This window comes from Anolis carolinensis, unplaced genomic scaffold, assembly GCF_035594765.1.
Source record: "Anolis carolinensis isolate JA03-04 unplaced genomic scaffold, rAnoCar3.1.pri scaffold_9, whole genome shotgun sequence".
Lineage (NCBI taxonomy): Eukaryota > Metazoa > Chordata > Lepidosauria > Squamata > Dactyloidae > Anolis > Anolis carolinensis.
The window spans coordinates 1622501-1640483 of NW_026943820.1; the positions used below are offsets into that span (position 1 = coordinate 1622501).

Here is a 17983-nt window from a genome sequence, read left to right on the forward strand (position 1 = left end):
AAATATAGAAATAGAAAGCGGACAAAAATAGAGAGAGAGAGAACTAGAAATAGATATAGATAGATATACAAAGAGACAAAGAGAGAAATAGATAGATTTATAGATAGACAGACAGATATAGAAATATATAGATAGATACCAAAACAGTCAAATATAGAAATAGAGAAAGGGAGGGAGGGAGGGATAGAAATACAGACAGACAAATAGACAGACAGACAGACAGACAGACAGATAGAGATAGAGAGAGAGAGATAGAATATATAGACAGACAGACAGATATAGAAATAGGAAGATGATAGATAGATAGATAGATAGATAGATAGATAGATAGATAGATAGATGGAATAATAGAGTTGGAAGAGACCTCATGGGCCATCCAGTCCAACCCCATTCTGCAAAAAAAAACAAAAAACAAAAAAAAAAACAGGAAATCGCATTCAAAGCACCCCCGACAGATGGCCATCCAATAGATAGATAGATAGAGAGAGAGAGAGACAGATAGACAGACAGACAGACAGATAGATAGATGGATGGATAGACAGACAGATAGATAGGCAGGCAGGCAGGCAGATATAGAAATAGATAGAGAAATAGATAGAAATAGAAAAAAGAAAAATAGATAGATAGACAGACATAGACAGGCAGATATAGAAATAGATAGAGAAATAGATAGAAATAGAAAAAAGAAAAATAGATAGACAGACATAGACAGGCAGATATAGAAATAGATAGATGCATTCTATCTCTTGGAAAAGTGCAATTCACTGAGACCATTCCTGACTTTTTCCTGATCGAACCCTTTGCCTTTCAGGGTAGAAATCATGACTTCCTCCTAGGAAAAAAAAAGTGAGTGAAAAGGGTGGAAAAGAAAGGGGGGAAGTCGTTATTATTCAGGATTGTTTTAAAAGGAGTTGCATAGGGATCTATGGCATTGACCTCCCCATAGAGAGCTCCCCCTCCCCTTTGCCTTTTCATACACACACACACACACACATTCATTCCTGCAGTTTCTTCCTTACTGATGCTCTCCATCTTCTCATTGTTTGTCAGAAAAGACAACATTAAATAAACTCAGTTGCTTTGCATGAAGTTGAATGAATGGATTTCTTCTTCTTCTTCTTCTTCTTCTTCTTCTTCTTCTTCTTCTTCTTCTTCTTCTTCTTCTTCTTCTTCTTCTTCTTCTTCTTCTCCTGCTCAACTTTTTTGAGTTTGGCGCCCTCTACAGGTCAAAGGTGTGAATGACATCATCTGGATTTCTCTGGTTTGGATTAAACAGGGACAGCGACATCTTCTGGATTACTTGAAAAACTTCGAATGCTTTCCTTTCCTTTTTGTCCCTTCTCGGCTGCCGTAGTAGCCAGGGACAAAAAAAATCTGCCATTGGCTACAATGTAACTGATGATCAAAGCAGTTTTGTTGACGTCCAGAGAAGTATGGAGACAGGAGAGCAAGTTGTTTCCTCCAGTAAGGAAATATTATTATTATTACTATATTATTAACCGTTACGGAATTAGAGCTCATATATATAAGACCTCAGGAATGACCAGTTATTGTTCTTGGGTGTTTTCAGGTCTCTTTTAGAGTGACACCAGCATTATTATTAGTAGTAGTATTAATATTATTAACAATAATAATGTACTCTACCCTTCCAGGATTAGATGATTAGATGGGATGTATTAATTGCAACACTCACACTTGCAATTAGTATACTTGAATAGCATTGAGTAGCCATGAAGTTGCAAAGTCAATCAGTGAGGGCATCTGCATAGAGGTAGCCTGGCTGTTATTGCCTGGAGGCACCCTCTGTTATTGCCTGGAGGCACCCTCTGTTTGGGAGGTGTTAACTGCAACATTCACCCTTGCAATTAGTATACTTGAATAGCATTTGAGTAGCCATGAAGTTGCAAAGTCAATCAGTGAGGGCATCTGCATAGAGGTTATTGCCTGGCTGTTATTGCCTGGAGGCACCCTCTGTTATTGCCTGGAGGCACCCTCTGTTTGGGAGGTGTTAATTGCAACATTCACCCTTGCAATTAGTATACTTGAATAGCATTGAGTAGCCATGAAGCTGCAAAGTCAATCAGTGAGGGCATCTGCATAGGGGTGGCCTGGCTGTTATTGCCTGGAGGCACCCTCTGTTTGGAAGGTGTTAATTGCAACATTCACACATGCAATTAGTAAACTTGAATAGCATTGAGTAGCTATGAAGTTGCAAAGTCAATCAGTGAGGGCATCTGCATAGAGGTTATTGCCTGGCTGTTATTGCCTGGAGGCACCCTCTGTTATTGCCTGGAGGCACCCTCTGTTTGGGAGGTGTTAATTGCAACATTCACCCTTGCAATTAGTATACTTGAATAGCATTGAGTAGCCATGAAGCTGCAAAGTCAATCAGTGAGGGCATCTGCATATGGGTGGCCTGGCTGTTATTGCCTGGAGGCACCCTCTGTTTGGAAGGTGTTAATTGCAACATTCACACATGCAATTAGTCAACTTGAATAGCATTGAGTAGCTATGAAGTTGCAAAGTCAATCAGTGAGGGCATCTGCATAGAGGTAGCTTGGCTGTTATTGCCTGGAGATACCCTCTGTTTGGGAGGTGTTCATTGCAACACTAACACTTGCTTGAATAGCACTGAGTAGCCTTGCAGCTGCAAAGTCAATCAGTGAAGGTATCTGCATAGAGGTAGCCTGCCTGTTGTTGGCTGGAGGTACCCACTGCTTGGGAGGTGTTACTTGGCACTTGATGGTTTGCTGTTTGGAGTTTTTCTTTTTCTGAGTGGTGTTCTTTAGTGATTGTCTTGATTCTGGTGTTTTTAAATGCTCATAACATTTTGTTCTTGTGTTCCTAGTGGTTGTCTTCTAACTCGTTGCCCTCTTCTTTCATGCTCCTGGTTAGGCGTTTCCAAGGCAGACATCCGGCAGAACGTATGGGACTTCATGGAAGCAAACAACCTGGCGGATTTCCCAAGGCCCGTCCACCACCGGATCCCCAATTTCAAGGTGAAACAGCCTAATATATAATCCCTATCCTAATAAGATGGACAAAGCAGATTTACCATTCAGCTACAAGCCACCACTTCAAATGGTCCAACATTATGGACTTGGGAGAAAGTCCTGGCTGATCTGAGCTCTCTTGCCCAAACAGGGTGCTTCTTCTGCCTCTGCAAGGCTTCCAGATCTGGGGGAGTTCCAAAAGGCCCAGACGGTCAAAGTCAACCCCGATGCCCCCCAGAAGAATGCCCGCTTTTTAACCTTGGAAGTGAGTATCCTCTCTTTCTCCTGTCCATATAGGGTTCCTTCAAGATGGGCTGCTCCATAGAAGCATGGGGCGTCTTTGACAAAGCCAGAGAAGTCAAGGTGGATCCGGACAAACCTCTTGAAGGAATCCGACTGGCTGCTCTCCAGGTAAACAAACTGTCTCCCCAAAGTCCTTTTTGTCCTTCCCTCTGTTGGTCTCAGATGGAGAACATGAAGCATCTTCAGGGCTGGTGGTCACACAGATCCCTTTCATCCTGTTCAATGAGTTTGTCCAAGCCTTTTCTATGGTGGCACTTCTCCAAGTTGCAGTCCATGAAGTGGTTGTCTCTCCAAAGTTCTTTTTCTCCATCCCTTGGTTGGTCTCAGATGGACTCCCTCTCCTTTGGAGAGTGGTTGTCTCCCCAAAGTCCATCCCTTGGTTGGTCTCATGTGAAGAACATGAAGCATCTTCAGGATTAGCCACACAGATCCCTTTCTTCCACAGCTTTACTGTTCAATGAGCTTGTCCAAGCCTCTTTGAAGGTGGTGCGTCTCCAAGTTGCAGTCTATGGAGTGGTTGTCTCCTCAAAGTCCATCCCTTGGTTGGTCTCAGATGGAGAACATGAAGCATCGTCAGGATACCTTTGATCCACAGCTAAGATGGGAATCAATGAGAAATTATCTCCTGTTCAATGAGTTTGTCCAAGCCTCTTCGAAGGCAGTGTGTCTCCAAGTTGTAGTCCATGGAGTGGTTGTCTCCTCAAAACCCATCCCTTGGTTGGTCTCAGAGGGAGAACATGAAGCATCTCCAGGATTGGGCACACGATCCCTTTCATCCACAGCTAAGATGGGAATCATTAAGAACTTATTTCCTGTTCAATGAGTTTTTCCAAGCCTCTTCTAAGGTGGCACTTCTCCAAGTTGCAGTCCATGCTGTGGTTGTCTCCCAAAAGACTATCCCTTGGTTGGTCTCAGATGGAGAACATGAAGCATCTTCAAGATACCTTTGATCCACAGCTAAGGTGGGAATCAATGAGAAATTATCTCCTGTTCAAGGAATTTCTCCAAACCTCTTTGAAGGCAGCATGTCTCCAAGTTGTAGTCCATGGAGTGGTGTCTCCCCAAAGTCCATCCCTTGGTTGGTCTCAGAGGGAGAACCACACAGATTCCTTTTATCCACAGCTAAGATGGGAATCATTGAGAAATTCCCTCCTGTTCAATGAGTTTGTCCAAGCCTCTTCTATGGTGGCGTGTCTCCAAGTTGCAGTCCATGGAGTGATTGTCTCTTCAAAGTCCTATTTATCCATCCCTTGCTTGGTCTCAGATGAAGAACATGAAGCACCTTCAGGGTTGGCCACACAGATTCCTTTTATCCACAGCTAAGATGGGAATCATTTAGAAATTCTTTCCTGTTCAATGAGTTTGTCCAAGCCTTTTCTAAGGTGGTGAGTCTCCAAGTTGTAGTCCATGGAGTAGTTGTCTCCCCAAAGTTCTTTTTGTCCATCCCTTGGTTGGTCTCAGATGGAGAACATGAAGCATCTCCAGGATTGGGCACACAGATTCCTTTAATCCACAGCTAAGATGGGAATCATTGAGAAATTCTCTCCTGTTCAGTGAGTTTGTCCAAGCCTTTTTTATGGCGACGCATCTCCAAGTTGCCGTCCATGGAGTGGTCTCAAGCAATGATCCCATGGAAGGTTTTTAACAGTCAAAATTTCTTACATAGTGTTATTCACAGATTTGATTTGAAACCTTCTCTCCAGGACTCTCTCTCTAGGTCTTCTCGGGTGGTCTGAAGTCAACTCTTTCCAGTTATGCTAGAAAACCTAGAGATTTCTATAGAGAACATCTCTCCAAAGATCTCCAGCTCCTCCAATGCAGTTTTATGGTCAACCTCCTGCAATTCCCTCCTTAACTTTTTTCTCTCCTTGTTCCCTTTCTTCTTTCAGGCAAGGAAGACCCTTTTGGTGCCCACCCCACGCTTGCGAACTGGATTGTTCAACAGGATTGTCCCTCCTCCTGGGGCAACCAAAGAAATGCTCAGAAAATGTGCAACCTCACAGGTAGAAATATGGAAGAGGCGGGATCTCATTTCCTAGATGCACTCGCTTGCAGTTTGCTTGTTCTTACGTGCCTTCAAGGCAACTTAGGGTGCATCTACACTGCAAAATTAATGCAATTTGACAGCTCAATGCTATAGGATACTGGGAGTTGTAGTTTGGGGGGGGGGCACTAGCACTCATTGCTCTCCTGTGGCTCATCCAGCAAGGATTTGGTGACATCTAGTGTTGACATGTTTAGAGGATTTACATTTGTATAAGCTCACTAGCTGTGCATGGCCACGTGTTGCTGTGGCAAAGTCTGGTGGTCTGGGAAATAAACTATTGAGGAATTGGTGGTAGTTAAGGTAAAGGGTCAAGGTTTTCCCCTGACATTAAGTCCAGTCGTGTCTGATTCTGGGGGTTGGTGCTCATCTCCATTTCTAAGCCAAAGAGCCAGCGTTGTCCGTAGACACCTCCAAGGTCATGTGGCATGACTGCATGGAGCGCCGTAACTTTCCCACCGGAGCAGTACCTATACATCTACTCTCATTTGCATGTTTTTGAACTTTAGGGTTGGTATAAGCTGGGGCTAATAGTGGGGGCTCTCTCTGCTCCCCTCATTCAAACCTGCGACGTTTCGGTCCAGAAGTTCAGCAGTTCAGCGCTTTAACACGCTGCGCCATCAGGGGATATTATTTTGTAAAGAAATATACAATATTTCTGATTGGTTTTTTTTGCCTGTTGGAGGCAAGTATGAATGCTGCAATTAGGCAAAATTATTAGCATGTAATGGCCTTGCAGCTTTAAAGCCTGGTTGCTTGCTCCCTGGGTAATTTTTTTGTTGGGAGGTGTTAGCTAGCCCTGATGGTTTCCTGTCTGGGATTCCCTTGTTTTTAGAGTGGTGTTCTTTGCGCTATTTTCTGTGCTTCTACTGTCTGTGGCCCTTAGAAAACAATTATTCCTCTACCTCTAATTAGGACTTTATTTTTCATTTCTTTTTGTTGTATCAACCTAGAGGTGTGGATGATGGGTTGTGTTGTCAAATTTCGAGGTTGTGGGGTGTTTAGTTTTGTTGTTTTGTTGGTCGCCGGGATTCCATCACTCTTTTATATATATAGATGTTCATTGTTGTGATGGAGTTACAAGCCATTTTCCAAGTTATGACAACCTGAAGATGAACCTGGCAAATTTTGCCTTTCTTTGAAGCTGAGAGAGTGTGATTTGCAAGAGGTCACCACCCAATGGTTTTCCATGGCTGAATCAGGATTCGAACCCTGGTCTCCAGAGTTGTAGTTTAACTTTAAACCATAACATCATGTTGAACAGAAAATCCAACAGACATAAAAGGAAACAATCCATTAAAACGAAACCATCACTAAAATAAAATAAGATAAAATATAGGTATATATTATCTGTTATTGCTATTGTGTTATTGTTATGCATTTGTTTTATTTTGCTTTTGTGAGCCGCCCCGAGTCCCTTAGGGGAGATGGTGGCAGGGTACAAATAAAGTTTATTATTATTATTATTATTATTATTATTATTATTATTATTACTATTATTATTATTGAAAGATAATAATAATAATAATAATAATAATAATAATAATAATAATAATAATAATAGGGTTGCTGTGAGTTTTCCAGGCTCTCTGGCTATGTTCCAGAAGCATTCTCTCCTGACGTTTCACCCACATCTATGTCAGGCATCCTCAGAGGTTGTGAGGTCTGTTGGAAACTAAACAAGTGCGGGGTATAAATAAAGTTTATTATTATTATTATTGAAAGATAATAATAATAATAATAATAATAATAATAATAATAATAATAATAATAATAATAATAAGGTTGCTGTGAGTTTTCCAGGCTCTTTGGCTATGTTCCAGAAGCATTTTCTCCTGACGTTTCACCCACATCTATATCAGGCATCCTCAGAGGTTGTGAGGTCTGTTGGAAACTAGGCAAGTGGGGTTTATAGATCTCCAGGGTGGGAGAAAGAACTCTTGTCTGTTGGAGGCAAGTGTGAATGTTGCCATTGGCCACCTTGATTAGCATTGAATAGCCTTGCAGCTTCAAAGCCTGGCTGCTTCCGGCCTGGGGGAGAAAGAACTCTTGTCTGTTGGAGGCAAGTGTGAATGTTGCCATTGGCCACCTTGATTAGCATTGAATAGCCTGCCTGCTTCCTGCCTGGGGAGGGGAATCTTTTGTTAGGAGGTGTTAGCTGGCCCTGATTGTTTCTCCCATTCTGAACACTCCACAGATACAAACCCCACTTGAACACATTTGATGATTGCTCTTTTTTCTTTCTCTCTTTTGTTTCCAGGGAGTCCGGGATTACAGTGTCCCCGTAGGGCTGGATGCCAAGGTACAGGTAGACCTGGTCGTGGTTGGGTCCGTCGCTGTTTCTGAAAGAGGTACGTGAGGCATCTACACTGTAGAATTAATGCAGGCTACTTTAACTGCCCTGGCTCCATGCGATGGAATCTTGGGAGTTGTAGTTTGGTGAGGCACCAGCACTCTTGGGCAGATGAAATAATAATAATAATAATAATAATAATAATAATAATAATAATAATAATAATAAATCCAGTATATACATCTCATTTGCTGTGTCATACTCTGTCTTTGTGTCAATAATACTACTACTAATAATAATCCAGCATATATATCTCATTTGCTGTGTCATATAATAATAATAATAATAATAATAATAATCCAGCATTTATATCTCATTTGCTGTGTCATACTCTCTCTTTGTGTCAGTAATAATAATAATCCAGCATATATATCTCATTTGCTATATCATATAATAATAATAATAATAATAATAATAATCCAGCATATACATCTCATTTGCTGTGACATACTCTGTCTTTGTGTTAATAATAATAATAATAATAATAATAATAATAATAAATCCAGCATATATATCTCATTTGCTGTGTCATACTTTGTCTTCGTGTTAATAATAATAATAATAATAATAATAATAATAATAATAATAATAAATCCAGCATGTATATCTTGTTTGCTGTGTCATAGAATAATAATAATAATAATAATAATAATAATAATCGAGCATATATATCTCATTTGCTGTGTCATATAATAATAATAATAATAATAATAATAATAATAATAATAAATCCAGCATATATATCTCGTTTGCTGTGTCATACTCTGTCTTTGTGTCAATAATAATAATAATCATCATCATCATCATCGAGCATATATATCTCATTTGCTGTGTCATATAATAATAATAATAATAATAATTTTGGATCATTGATGTTGCCATCCCAGGTGACAGTCGCATAGATGAAAAACAACAGGAAAAACTCAGCCGCTATCAGGACCTCAAGATTGAACTTCAAAGACTCTGGCAGAAACCAGTACAGGTGGTCCCGGTGGTGATGGGCACATTGGGTGCCGTGCCAAAAGATCTCAGCCGGCATTTGGAAACAATAGACATTGACAAAATCACTATCTGCCAACTGCAAAAGGCCACCCTACTGGGATCTGCACACATCATCAGAAAATACATCACACAGTCCTAGACACTTGGGAAGTGTTCGACTTGTGGTTTTGCGAAACGAAATCCAGCATATCTATCTTGTTTGCTGTGCCATACAACGTCGCTGTGTTGATAATAATAATAATAATAATAATAATAATAACAATAATCGAGCATATATATCTCATTTGCTGTGTCATATAATAATAATAATAATAATAATAATAATAAATCCAGCATATATATCTCGTTTGCTGTGTCATACTCTGTCTTTGTGTCAATAATAATAATCATCATCATCATCATCATCGAGCATATATATCTCATTTGCTGTGTCATATAATAATAATAATAATAATAATAATAATCCAGCATATATATCTCATTTGCTGTGTCATACTCTGTCTTCGTGTCACTAATAATAATAATAATAATAATAATAATAAATCCAGCATATACATCTAATTTCCTGTATCATACTCTGTCTTTGTGTCACTAATAATAATAATAATCCAGCATATATATCTCATTTGCTGTGTCATACTCTGTATTTGTGTCAATAATAATAATAATAATAATAATAATAATAATAATAATAATAATAATAATAATAATAATGATGTTTTTATTTCTTACCCTCCTGAAGTCTCAGCACAGGTTACAATGGAGTAAAATAAATCAATAAGAACATAACAATAGATAGAAACATGAATCCATTGACAATACATTGATTGGAAACACCTAGGCAGGATCAAATGGCATCATCCATAGCTTTAAATATAATTTTATTGGTTGAATCGGACTGGGATTAGAAGCATTAGAAGCAGAATTCTGTATACCTGGCGAAACTGCAAATCCCAGGACTCCATACATTGCAACCATGGTGGCTCTTTGCAGGTTGGCGCATTGGGAAAGGCGAAGGCTATGCCGACATGGAATACGCCATGATGGTCTCCATGGGGGCCGTGAAAGAGGACACGGTGGTTGTCACGGCTGTTCATGATTGCCAGGTGAGGATTGCATGATGGGAGTTGTAGTCCACTCACATCTGGAGAGCCATGTGAATCCCACTCACGATGGATCTGGACCAAACTCGGTGCCTATCCCCTTCATGGCCAATTTAAAATACTGGTGGGGATTCACAGTGGATGATGGGAGTTGTAGTCCACATATTCGGAGAGCCATATGAATCCCACTCATGGTGAATCTGGACCAAACTTGGTTCATATGTTTTTCATGATCCACTTAAAACACTGATAGGGATTGACAGTGGATGATGGGAGTTGTAGTCCACCCACATCCAGAGAGCCATGTCAATCCCACTCATGGTGAATCTGGACCAAACTTGGCTCATATGTTCTTCATGATCCACTTAAAATACTGATGGGGATTGACAGCGGATGATGGGATTTGTAGTCCACCCACATCCGGAGAGCCATGTCAATCCCGCTCACTGTGAATCTGGACCAAACTTGGCACATATGTCCATAACCAACTGAAAATACTGGTGGGGATTGACAGTGGATGATGGGATTTGTAGTCCACCCACATCCGGTGAGTCGTGTCAATCCCATTCACAGTGAATTTGGACCAAACTTGGCTCATATGTTTTTCATGATCAACTTAAAATACTGATGGGGATTGACAGTGGATGATGGGAGTTGTAGTCCACACATTCGGAGAGCCATATGAATCCCACTCACGGTGAATCTGGACCAAACTTGGCTCATATGTTTTTCATGATCCACTTAAAATACTGATGGGGATTGACAGTGGATGATGGGAGTTGTAGTCCACCCACATCTGGAGAGTCATGCGAATCGCACCGATAATGAGTCTGAACCAAACCAAATGTGACACAGTGTCATCCATGACCAACTTACACTACTGGTGGGGGATGACAGTGGATGATGGGATTTGTAGTCCACCCACATCTGGGAGCCGTGTGAATCTCACCGACAATGGATCTAACGTTCCTACCTCACCTCAGGTGGTGGACATCCCCGAAGCCCTCCTAGCCGACCACGATCTGACCGTGGATTATATCCTGACCCCAACCAGGACCATCAAGACGGGCTGCAAGCGTCCCAAACCTCAAGGGATCCTGTGGCACAAGGCGAGTCGCTTTTCCTCCGCTGCGGGTCACTTAGGGAGCAGCTACACTGTAGAATTAATGAGGTTCGGCCCCATTCAAAGTGCCCACCTTGATTAGCATGGAATAGACTTGCAGCTTCAAAGCCTGGCTGCTTCCTGCCTGGGGGAATCTTTGGTTGGGAGGTGTTAATTTTAAAAAAAAAAGTCCAAAAGCTTATTTCAGTCTTGGGTTCTTGAATTCCTTCCATCTTTCTTTGATCACTAAACAAAGTTACAGTATCGGAATTGGGTCTTTATAAAGGCTTTCTTAGCTTCCCATCAATCAATCAATCAATCAATCAATCAATCAATCAATCTCTCTTTGTGGCTCCGTCTTCTTCCACTTGCAAAGGATATCTGCTGACATCTGACCAGAGTCTCTTTTCATCTGGGTGTGACTTTTGCCACCTTGGCAGACAGGAGCAGGCTTATCAGATCGCCTGTTTATCAAAATTGCTCTTTCCTTCTGTGTTTCTTATCAGGGAAAAGAGATGAAAAGCATGCAATCTGATTGAGGACAAAAGGCGGTGGGACCTATTGCCTTCCAGTTGTGCTCTGCCATTTGTTTGATTGGTTTGAAGCCTCCCTTTATCTCACAGATTGGAGACTCCAAGGAAGGACGAGACCAAAATGTATCCTTGGAGTCTGGTGAAGGAGGGAAATAATGTTTTCCTCTCTTCCTCTCCTTCTTTCAGATCAGTCCTGAAACCCTTGCCAAGATCCCCGTCCTCAAGAACCTTCTCTACAGAGAGAAGCAGGAAGGCAAGGAGGTGACCCTCAAGGAGGAGAAGTCCAGGAGTCCCACTAGAGTCCAAGCAGCCAAACCAGAAAGGGCCAGACCACAAGGAGAACCTCAACAGATGTTGGAGAGATCTTCACCGGACAAAGCAGACCAGAAAAGGTCTAGTTGTGCCACTGTCTACGTGGGCAACATCTCTCACGGGATCCGCGTGAGCGAGTTGAAGGAGGCTCTCCGAGAGCGCCATGCGTCACCCATGCGGCTCACCTGGCAAGGCGGGCGGCACCAAGCGTTCCTCACCTACAACGATCAATGCACAGCAGATGCTGCCATTGAAGCTCTCCAAGGGTTGTCCCTGAAAGGCCATCCACTCCGGGTTGAGCCAGCGAGGAACCAGTCCTAGCCGAAGGACCCACAGAACCTCAATGAAGCCAGGAACAGGACAGGTGAAATGTTCATTCTTGGGTGCCTATCAAAATAAAATCCATAGCCAAGGAGGGTCTTGCTACTTGAAGTTCTTTGGAGGTGGAAGACTCTCTGTAGCACAAATCCTCCTCCAGAAAGCTAAGTCTCCATAGAAAGAGACTCCAGCTCCTGGTCAAAACAACATTAGCTTGTATCCATGGATGTAGAGATGGAAGTGGTAGGCAATGGCATCATGTCTGTGGCAGGGCAATGAGATGGTGAAGTCCAGCATGGTCTACAACACTCAAGGTTGGAGATTTCATGGTCTACAGCACTCAAGGTTGGAGATTTCATGTTCAGACACGTTTCCTCTTGAGTAAGAAGCTATCTTCTCAGGAAGAATGGTTCTGCCTCTGGTCAATCCCTATCTGATGGTTGTTCCTGTAGAGCAATGGTTCCCAATGGTCTACATCCCTCAAGTTGGGAGATATCATGGTCTACAGCCCTCAAGTTTAGAGATTTCATGTTCAAATGTGTTTCCTCTTGAGTAAAAACCTATCTTCTTGAGAAGAATGGATCTGCCTCTGGTCAGTCCCTATTTGATGGTTGTTCCTGTAGAGCAATGGTTCCCAATGGTCTACATCCCTCAAGTTGGGAGATTTCATGTTCAGACACGTTTCCTCTTGAGTAAGAACCTATCTCCTCAAGAAGAATGGTTCTGCCTCTGGTCAATCCCTATCTGATGGTTGTTCCTGTAGAGCAGTGGTTCCCAATGGTCTACAGCCCTCAAGTTTGGAGATATCATGGTCTACAGCACTCAAGTTTGGAGATTTCATGTTCAGACATGTTTCCTCTTAGTAAGAACCTATCTTCTCAGGAAGAATGGTTCTGCCTCTGGTCAATTCCTATCTAATGGTTGTTCCTGCAGAGCAATGGTTCCCATGGTCTACAGCCCTCAAGTTTGGAGATATCATGGTCTACAGCCCTCAAGTTTGGAGATTTCATGGTCTACAGCCCTCAAGTTTGGAGATTTCATGGTCTACAGCCCTCAAGTTTGGAGATTTCGTGGTCTACAGCCCTCAAGTTTGGAGATTTCATGGTCTACAGCACTCAAGTTTGGAGATTTCATGGTCTACAGCCCTCAAGTTTGGAGATTTCATGGTCTACAGCCCTCAAGTTTGGAGATTTCATGGTCTACAGCACTCAAGTTTGGAGATTTCATGGTCTACAGCCCTCAAGTTTGGAGATTTCATGTTCAAATATGTTTCCTCTTGAGTAAAAAGCTATCTGGTTGTTCCTGTAGAGCAATGGTTCCCAATCTTTGGGCTTCTAGGTATTTTGGACTTCAGCTCTCACAGTTCCTAACAGCTGGTAAGTTGGCTGGGATTTCTGGGAGTTGAAGTCCAAAACTCCTGGAGGCCCAAAGGTTGGGAACCACTACTGTAGAGCAATGATTCCCAAACTAGTGCTTTGGATTTTTGGACTTCAACTCACAGAACCTTCAGCTGCGTTGGTCAATGATCTGGGATCCTGGGAGCTGAAGTTCAAATCACTTGGAAGACCATGGTTTGGTAGATGCTATGTGTTCATTTTTAATATATATTTTTAAAATTGATCTCTGCCTTCATATCCTTCTTTTTGTGCTTTGGCCGTTGGTGCCTTCCCTGGGTGCATCTACACTGTAGAATTAAAGCAGTTTGGCGCTACTTTAGCTGCAGTGGCTCAATGCTAATTAATCATGGGAGTTGTTATTGTACAAGGTCTTCTGCCTTCTCTGGCCAGGAATGCCAAACTACAAATCCCATGGTTCCAGAATGAGCCACAGGAGTTAAAAGGGTTCTCAAACTGCATTAATTCGACAGTGCAGATGCTCTTTGTGTCCTGGAAAAAAGTAAGTTTCATTCCGACAGACGATCTTTGCCAAACAGAAGCCTCTTTGCTGTAGATCCCTTTCGGGCAGAAAGTCAAAATCAGCCCTGAAATGTCCACTTACTTGAAGCAATAACAATAGAAGAGCTGGAAATATTTTGGTAACTCCGGGGCTCAGGGCTAAGTATATTTTGATCGCATGATTACGGCCCAAGAGAAGCAGGCCTTTCAGAAAGCGTTAGAGGGAAAAAACCTTCTCAAGGTTGTAGGTTGTCGAGTGAGTCCTTGGCTGTGCAAAATCCCACGAAACAGGGTTTCAGGGATAACAAAACTGAGAAGCAATGACATTGATGCTCTCCAAAAAGCCCGCCCTTTTCCCATGGGGCAAAAATATTTCAGACATTCTTCCCTTTAGGGATCTCATAGCCATATAGTAAAAGTAAAGGTTTTCCCTTAACATTAAGTCTAGTCTAAACTATACCCCACTTTATCTCTCCCGAAGGAGACTCAAAGCGGCTATGTATCTATTGTTGTTGTTGTTGTTGTTTTTATTATTATTGATACAAAGACACAGCAAACAAGATCTATATGCTGCCCTCAGAGTGTTGGTTCCCATCTATTGTTTTGATTTTAGAGTTTTTTAATACTGGTAGCCAGATTTGGGGCAGAAGACAGCTAATGGCTGAACAAAGGATGCCCCCCAGGCAAGAGACAAAAACCTTTCCAATGCTAATTAGGGTGATTAACTGAAACGTTAATGCTGGCTTCCCAGTGACAAAGGATTCCTGCCACACCCTGGACTCTCCACATATATATATATATATATATATATATATATATATATATATATATATATATATTCCTTTGCTTGCCTAGTTTATCCATGCCACACAGCCTCTGAGGATGCCTGCCATAGATGTGGGCAAAATGTCAGGAGAGAATGCTTCTGGAACATGGCCACACAGCCCGAAAGACATACAACAACCCTGTGATCCCGGCCATGAAAGCCTTCGACAACACATTCATTCCCTTCTATATTTAAAAAGTCTTCTTTGTTCAGTAATATCCAGTCTTTTATACCAGCCATTTTTAACATGGCCTCTCCGAGAAGCATCCATCCCCTCTTGAGAAGAATCATAACATTTTGTTTGTTTTACGGCAAGAGGAGTTTTCATCTGCAAAAGGAAGCAATCACTCCGGGCGTTGATCTATGGGGAGCCGCATGTAAACAGGGGCCGCAATTCCTATTGTGCGCAAGTCACTCCCGGTTCCTGACCACATCCCTGGGGAGCATTAATGTATCCTGTCCTTCCAGGTGTAGAACCGGACTCTGGACCACTCGCTCCAAGGGCTTTTCCCGGGAAGAAGGACTCCTCCAAGGACTTGGGGAATATGTCATTGTTTCTTGACATTTCCAAAATAATTGCCCTTTCCCCAAATATCAAGTGTCAGGAAACCAAAGGCAGAGCTCTGACCATCTGAAACAAAAGCAGAAAAGGAAATTTTGGCCATAGAGTTCTACTGATGCCGGACTTCAGTGCCCAGCAGCCTAATCAGAGTTGCACTCGTTAAGGAATGCTGGGAATTGTAGTATGGCAGGACACAATACTCCTACCATAGACTTAGAAACTGTAGTAAATTCTATTGTTACTCCCAACTGGAATAAAGGCATTCATCAGTTTGATTTACATACAGAAGAGTCTCACTTATCCAACATAAACGGGCCGGCAGAATGTTGGATAAGCAAAAATACTGGATAATAAGGAGGGGTTAAGAAAAAGTCTATCAAACGTCAAATTACGCTATGATTTTACAAATTAAGCACCAAAATATCATGTTTTACAACAGAAAAAGCAGTTCAATACACGATAATTCTATGTAATAATTACTGTATTTACAAATTTAGCACCAAAACTTTACAATGTATTGAAAATCTGACCACAAAAACATTGACTGCTAAATGGCAAACTGCGTTGGATAATACAGAATGTTGGATAAGCGAAAATACTGGATAATAAGGAGGGGTTAAGAAAAAGTCTATCAAACGTCAAATTACGCTATGATTTTACAAATTAAGCACCAAAATATCATGTTTTACAACAGAAAAAGCAGTTCAATACACGATAATTCTATGTAATAATTACTGTATTTACAAATTTAGCACCAAAACTTTACAATGTATTGAAAATCTGACCACAAAAACATTGACTGCTAAATGGCAAACTGCGTTGGATAATACAGAATGTTGGATAAGCGAAAATACTGGATAATAAGGAGGGGTTAAGAAAAAGTCTATCAAACGTCAAATTACGCTATGATTTTACAAATTAAGCACCAAAATGTCATGTTTTACAACAGAAAAAGCAGTTCAATACATGATAATGTTATGTAATAATTACTGTATTTACAAATTTAGCACCAAAACTTTACAATGTATTGAAAATCTGACTACAAAAACATTGACTACTAAATGGCAAACTGTGTTGGATAATACAGAATGTTGGATAAGCGAAAATACTGGATAATAAGGAGGGGTTAAGAAAAAGTCTATCAAACGTCAAATTACGCTATGATTTTACAAATTAAGCACCAAAATATCATGTTTTACAACAGAAAAAGCAGTTCAATACACGATAATTCTATGTAATAATTACTGTATTTACAAATTTAGCACCAAAACTTTACAATGTATTGAAAATCTGACCACAAAAACATTGACTGCTAAATGGCAAACTGCGTTGGATAATACAGAATGTTGGATAAGCGAAAATACTGGATAATAAGGAGGGGTTAAGAAAAAGTCTATCAAACGTCAAATTACGCTATGATTTTACAAATTAAGCACCAAAATGTCATGTTTTACAACAGAAAAAGCAGTTCAATACATGATAATGTTATGTAATAATTACTGTATTTACAAATTTAGCACCAAAACTTTACAATGTATTGAAAATCTGACCACAAAAACATTGACTACTAAATGGCAAACTGCGTTGGATAATACAGAATGTTGGATAAGCGAAAATACTGGATAATAAGGAGGGGTTAAGAAAAAGTCTATCAAACGTCAAATTACGCTATGATTTTACAAATTAAGCACCAAAATATCATGTTTTACAACAGAAAAAGCAGTTCAATACACGATAATTCTATGTAATAATTACTGTATTTACAAATTTAGCACCAAAACTTTACAATGTATTGAAAATCTGACCACAAAAACATTGACTGCTAAATGGCAAACTGCGTTGGATAATACAGAATGTTGGATAAGCGAAAATACTGGATAATAAGGAGGGGTTAAGAAAAAGTCTATCAAACGTCAAATTACGCTATGATTTTACAAATTAAGCACCAAAATGTCATGTTTTACAACAGAAAAAGCAGTTCAATACATGATAATGTTATGTAATAATTACTGTATTTACAAATTTAGCACCAAAACTTTACAATGTATTGAAAATCTGACCACAAAATCATTGACTACTAAATGGCAAACTGCGTTTGATAATACAGAATGTTGGATAAGCGAAAATACTGGATAATAAGGAGGGGTTAAGAAAAAGTCTATCAAACGTCAAATTACGCTATGATTTTACAAATTAAGCACCAAAATGTCATGTTTTACAACAGAAAAAGCAGTTCAATACATGATAATGTTATGTAATAATTACTGTATTTACAAATTTAGCACCAAAACTTTACAATGTATTGAAAATCTGACCACAAAAACATTGACTACTAAATGGCAAACTGCGTTGGATAATACAGAATGTTGGATAAGCGAAAATACTGGATAATAAGGAGGGGTTAAGAAAAAGTCTATCAAATGTCAAATTACGCTATGATTTTACAAATTAAGCACCAAAATATCATGTTTTACAACAGAAAAAGCAGTTCAATACACGATAATTCTATGTAATAATTACTGTATTTACAAATTTAGCACCAAAACTTTACAATGTATTGAAAATCTGACCACAAAAACATTGACTACTAAATGGCAAACTGTGTTGGATAATACAGAATGTTGGATAAGCAAAGGT

General features: G+C 40.4%; 1 protein-coding gene across 2 annotated transcripts; it reads left to right on the forward strand.

The window, feature by feature from the left end:
- Positions 1–1307: 1307 nt before the first annotated feature.
- On the forward strand, positions 1308–13683 carry mthfsd (methenyltetrahydrofolate synthetase domain containing). 2 transcript variants are annotated; one of them, XM_008124617.3, is made up of 8 exons: positions 1308–1464; positions 2896–2999; positions 3145–3258; positions 5186–5299; positions 7601–7691; positions 9689–9801; positions 10782–10907; positions 11620–13683. In XM_008124617.3, the coding sequence occupies exons 1-8, from the start codon at positions 1434–1436 to the stop codon at positions 12064–12066; spliced, it is 1140 nt and encodes a 379-aa protein (XP_008122824.2). In that variant the 5' UTR covers positions 1308–1433; the 3' UTR covers positions 12067–13683. The 2 variants fall into 2 exon arrangements, with proteins under 2 accessions (XP_008122824.2, XP_003230267.3); XM_003230219.4 differs by lacking the exon at positions 3145–3258 and adding an exon at positions 3291–3404.
- The last annotated feature ends 4300 nt before the right edge of the window (positions 13684–17983 follow it).

What these genes read in the sequence shown, in the direction of transcription:
- mthfsd (XM_008124617.3), top strand. Translation starts at nt 1,434, where the DNA reads ATGGAGACAGGAGAGCAAGTTGTTTCCTCCA. An exon ending in CCCGCTTTTTAACCTTGGAA is followed by an intron (nt 3,259 to 5,185) that starts GTGAGTATCCTC and finishes TTCTTCTTTCAG; the next exon opens with GCAAGGAAGACCCTTTTGGT. An exon ending in CGGCTGTTCATGATTGCCAG is followed by an intron (nt 9,802 to 10,781) that starts GTGAGGATTGCA and finishes ACCTCACCTCAG; the next exon opens with GTGGTGGACATCCCCGAAGC.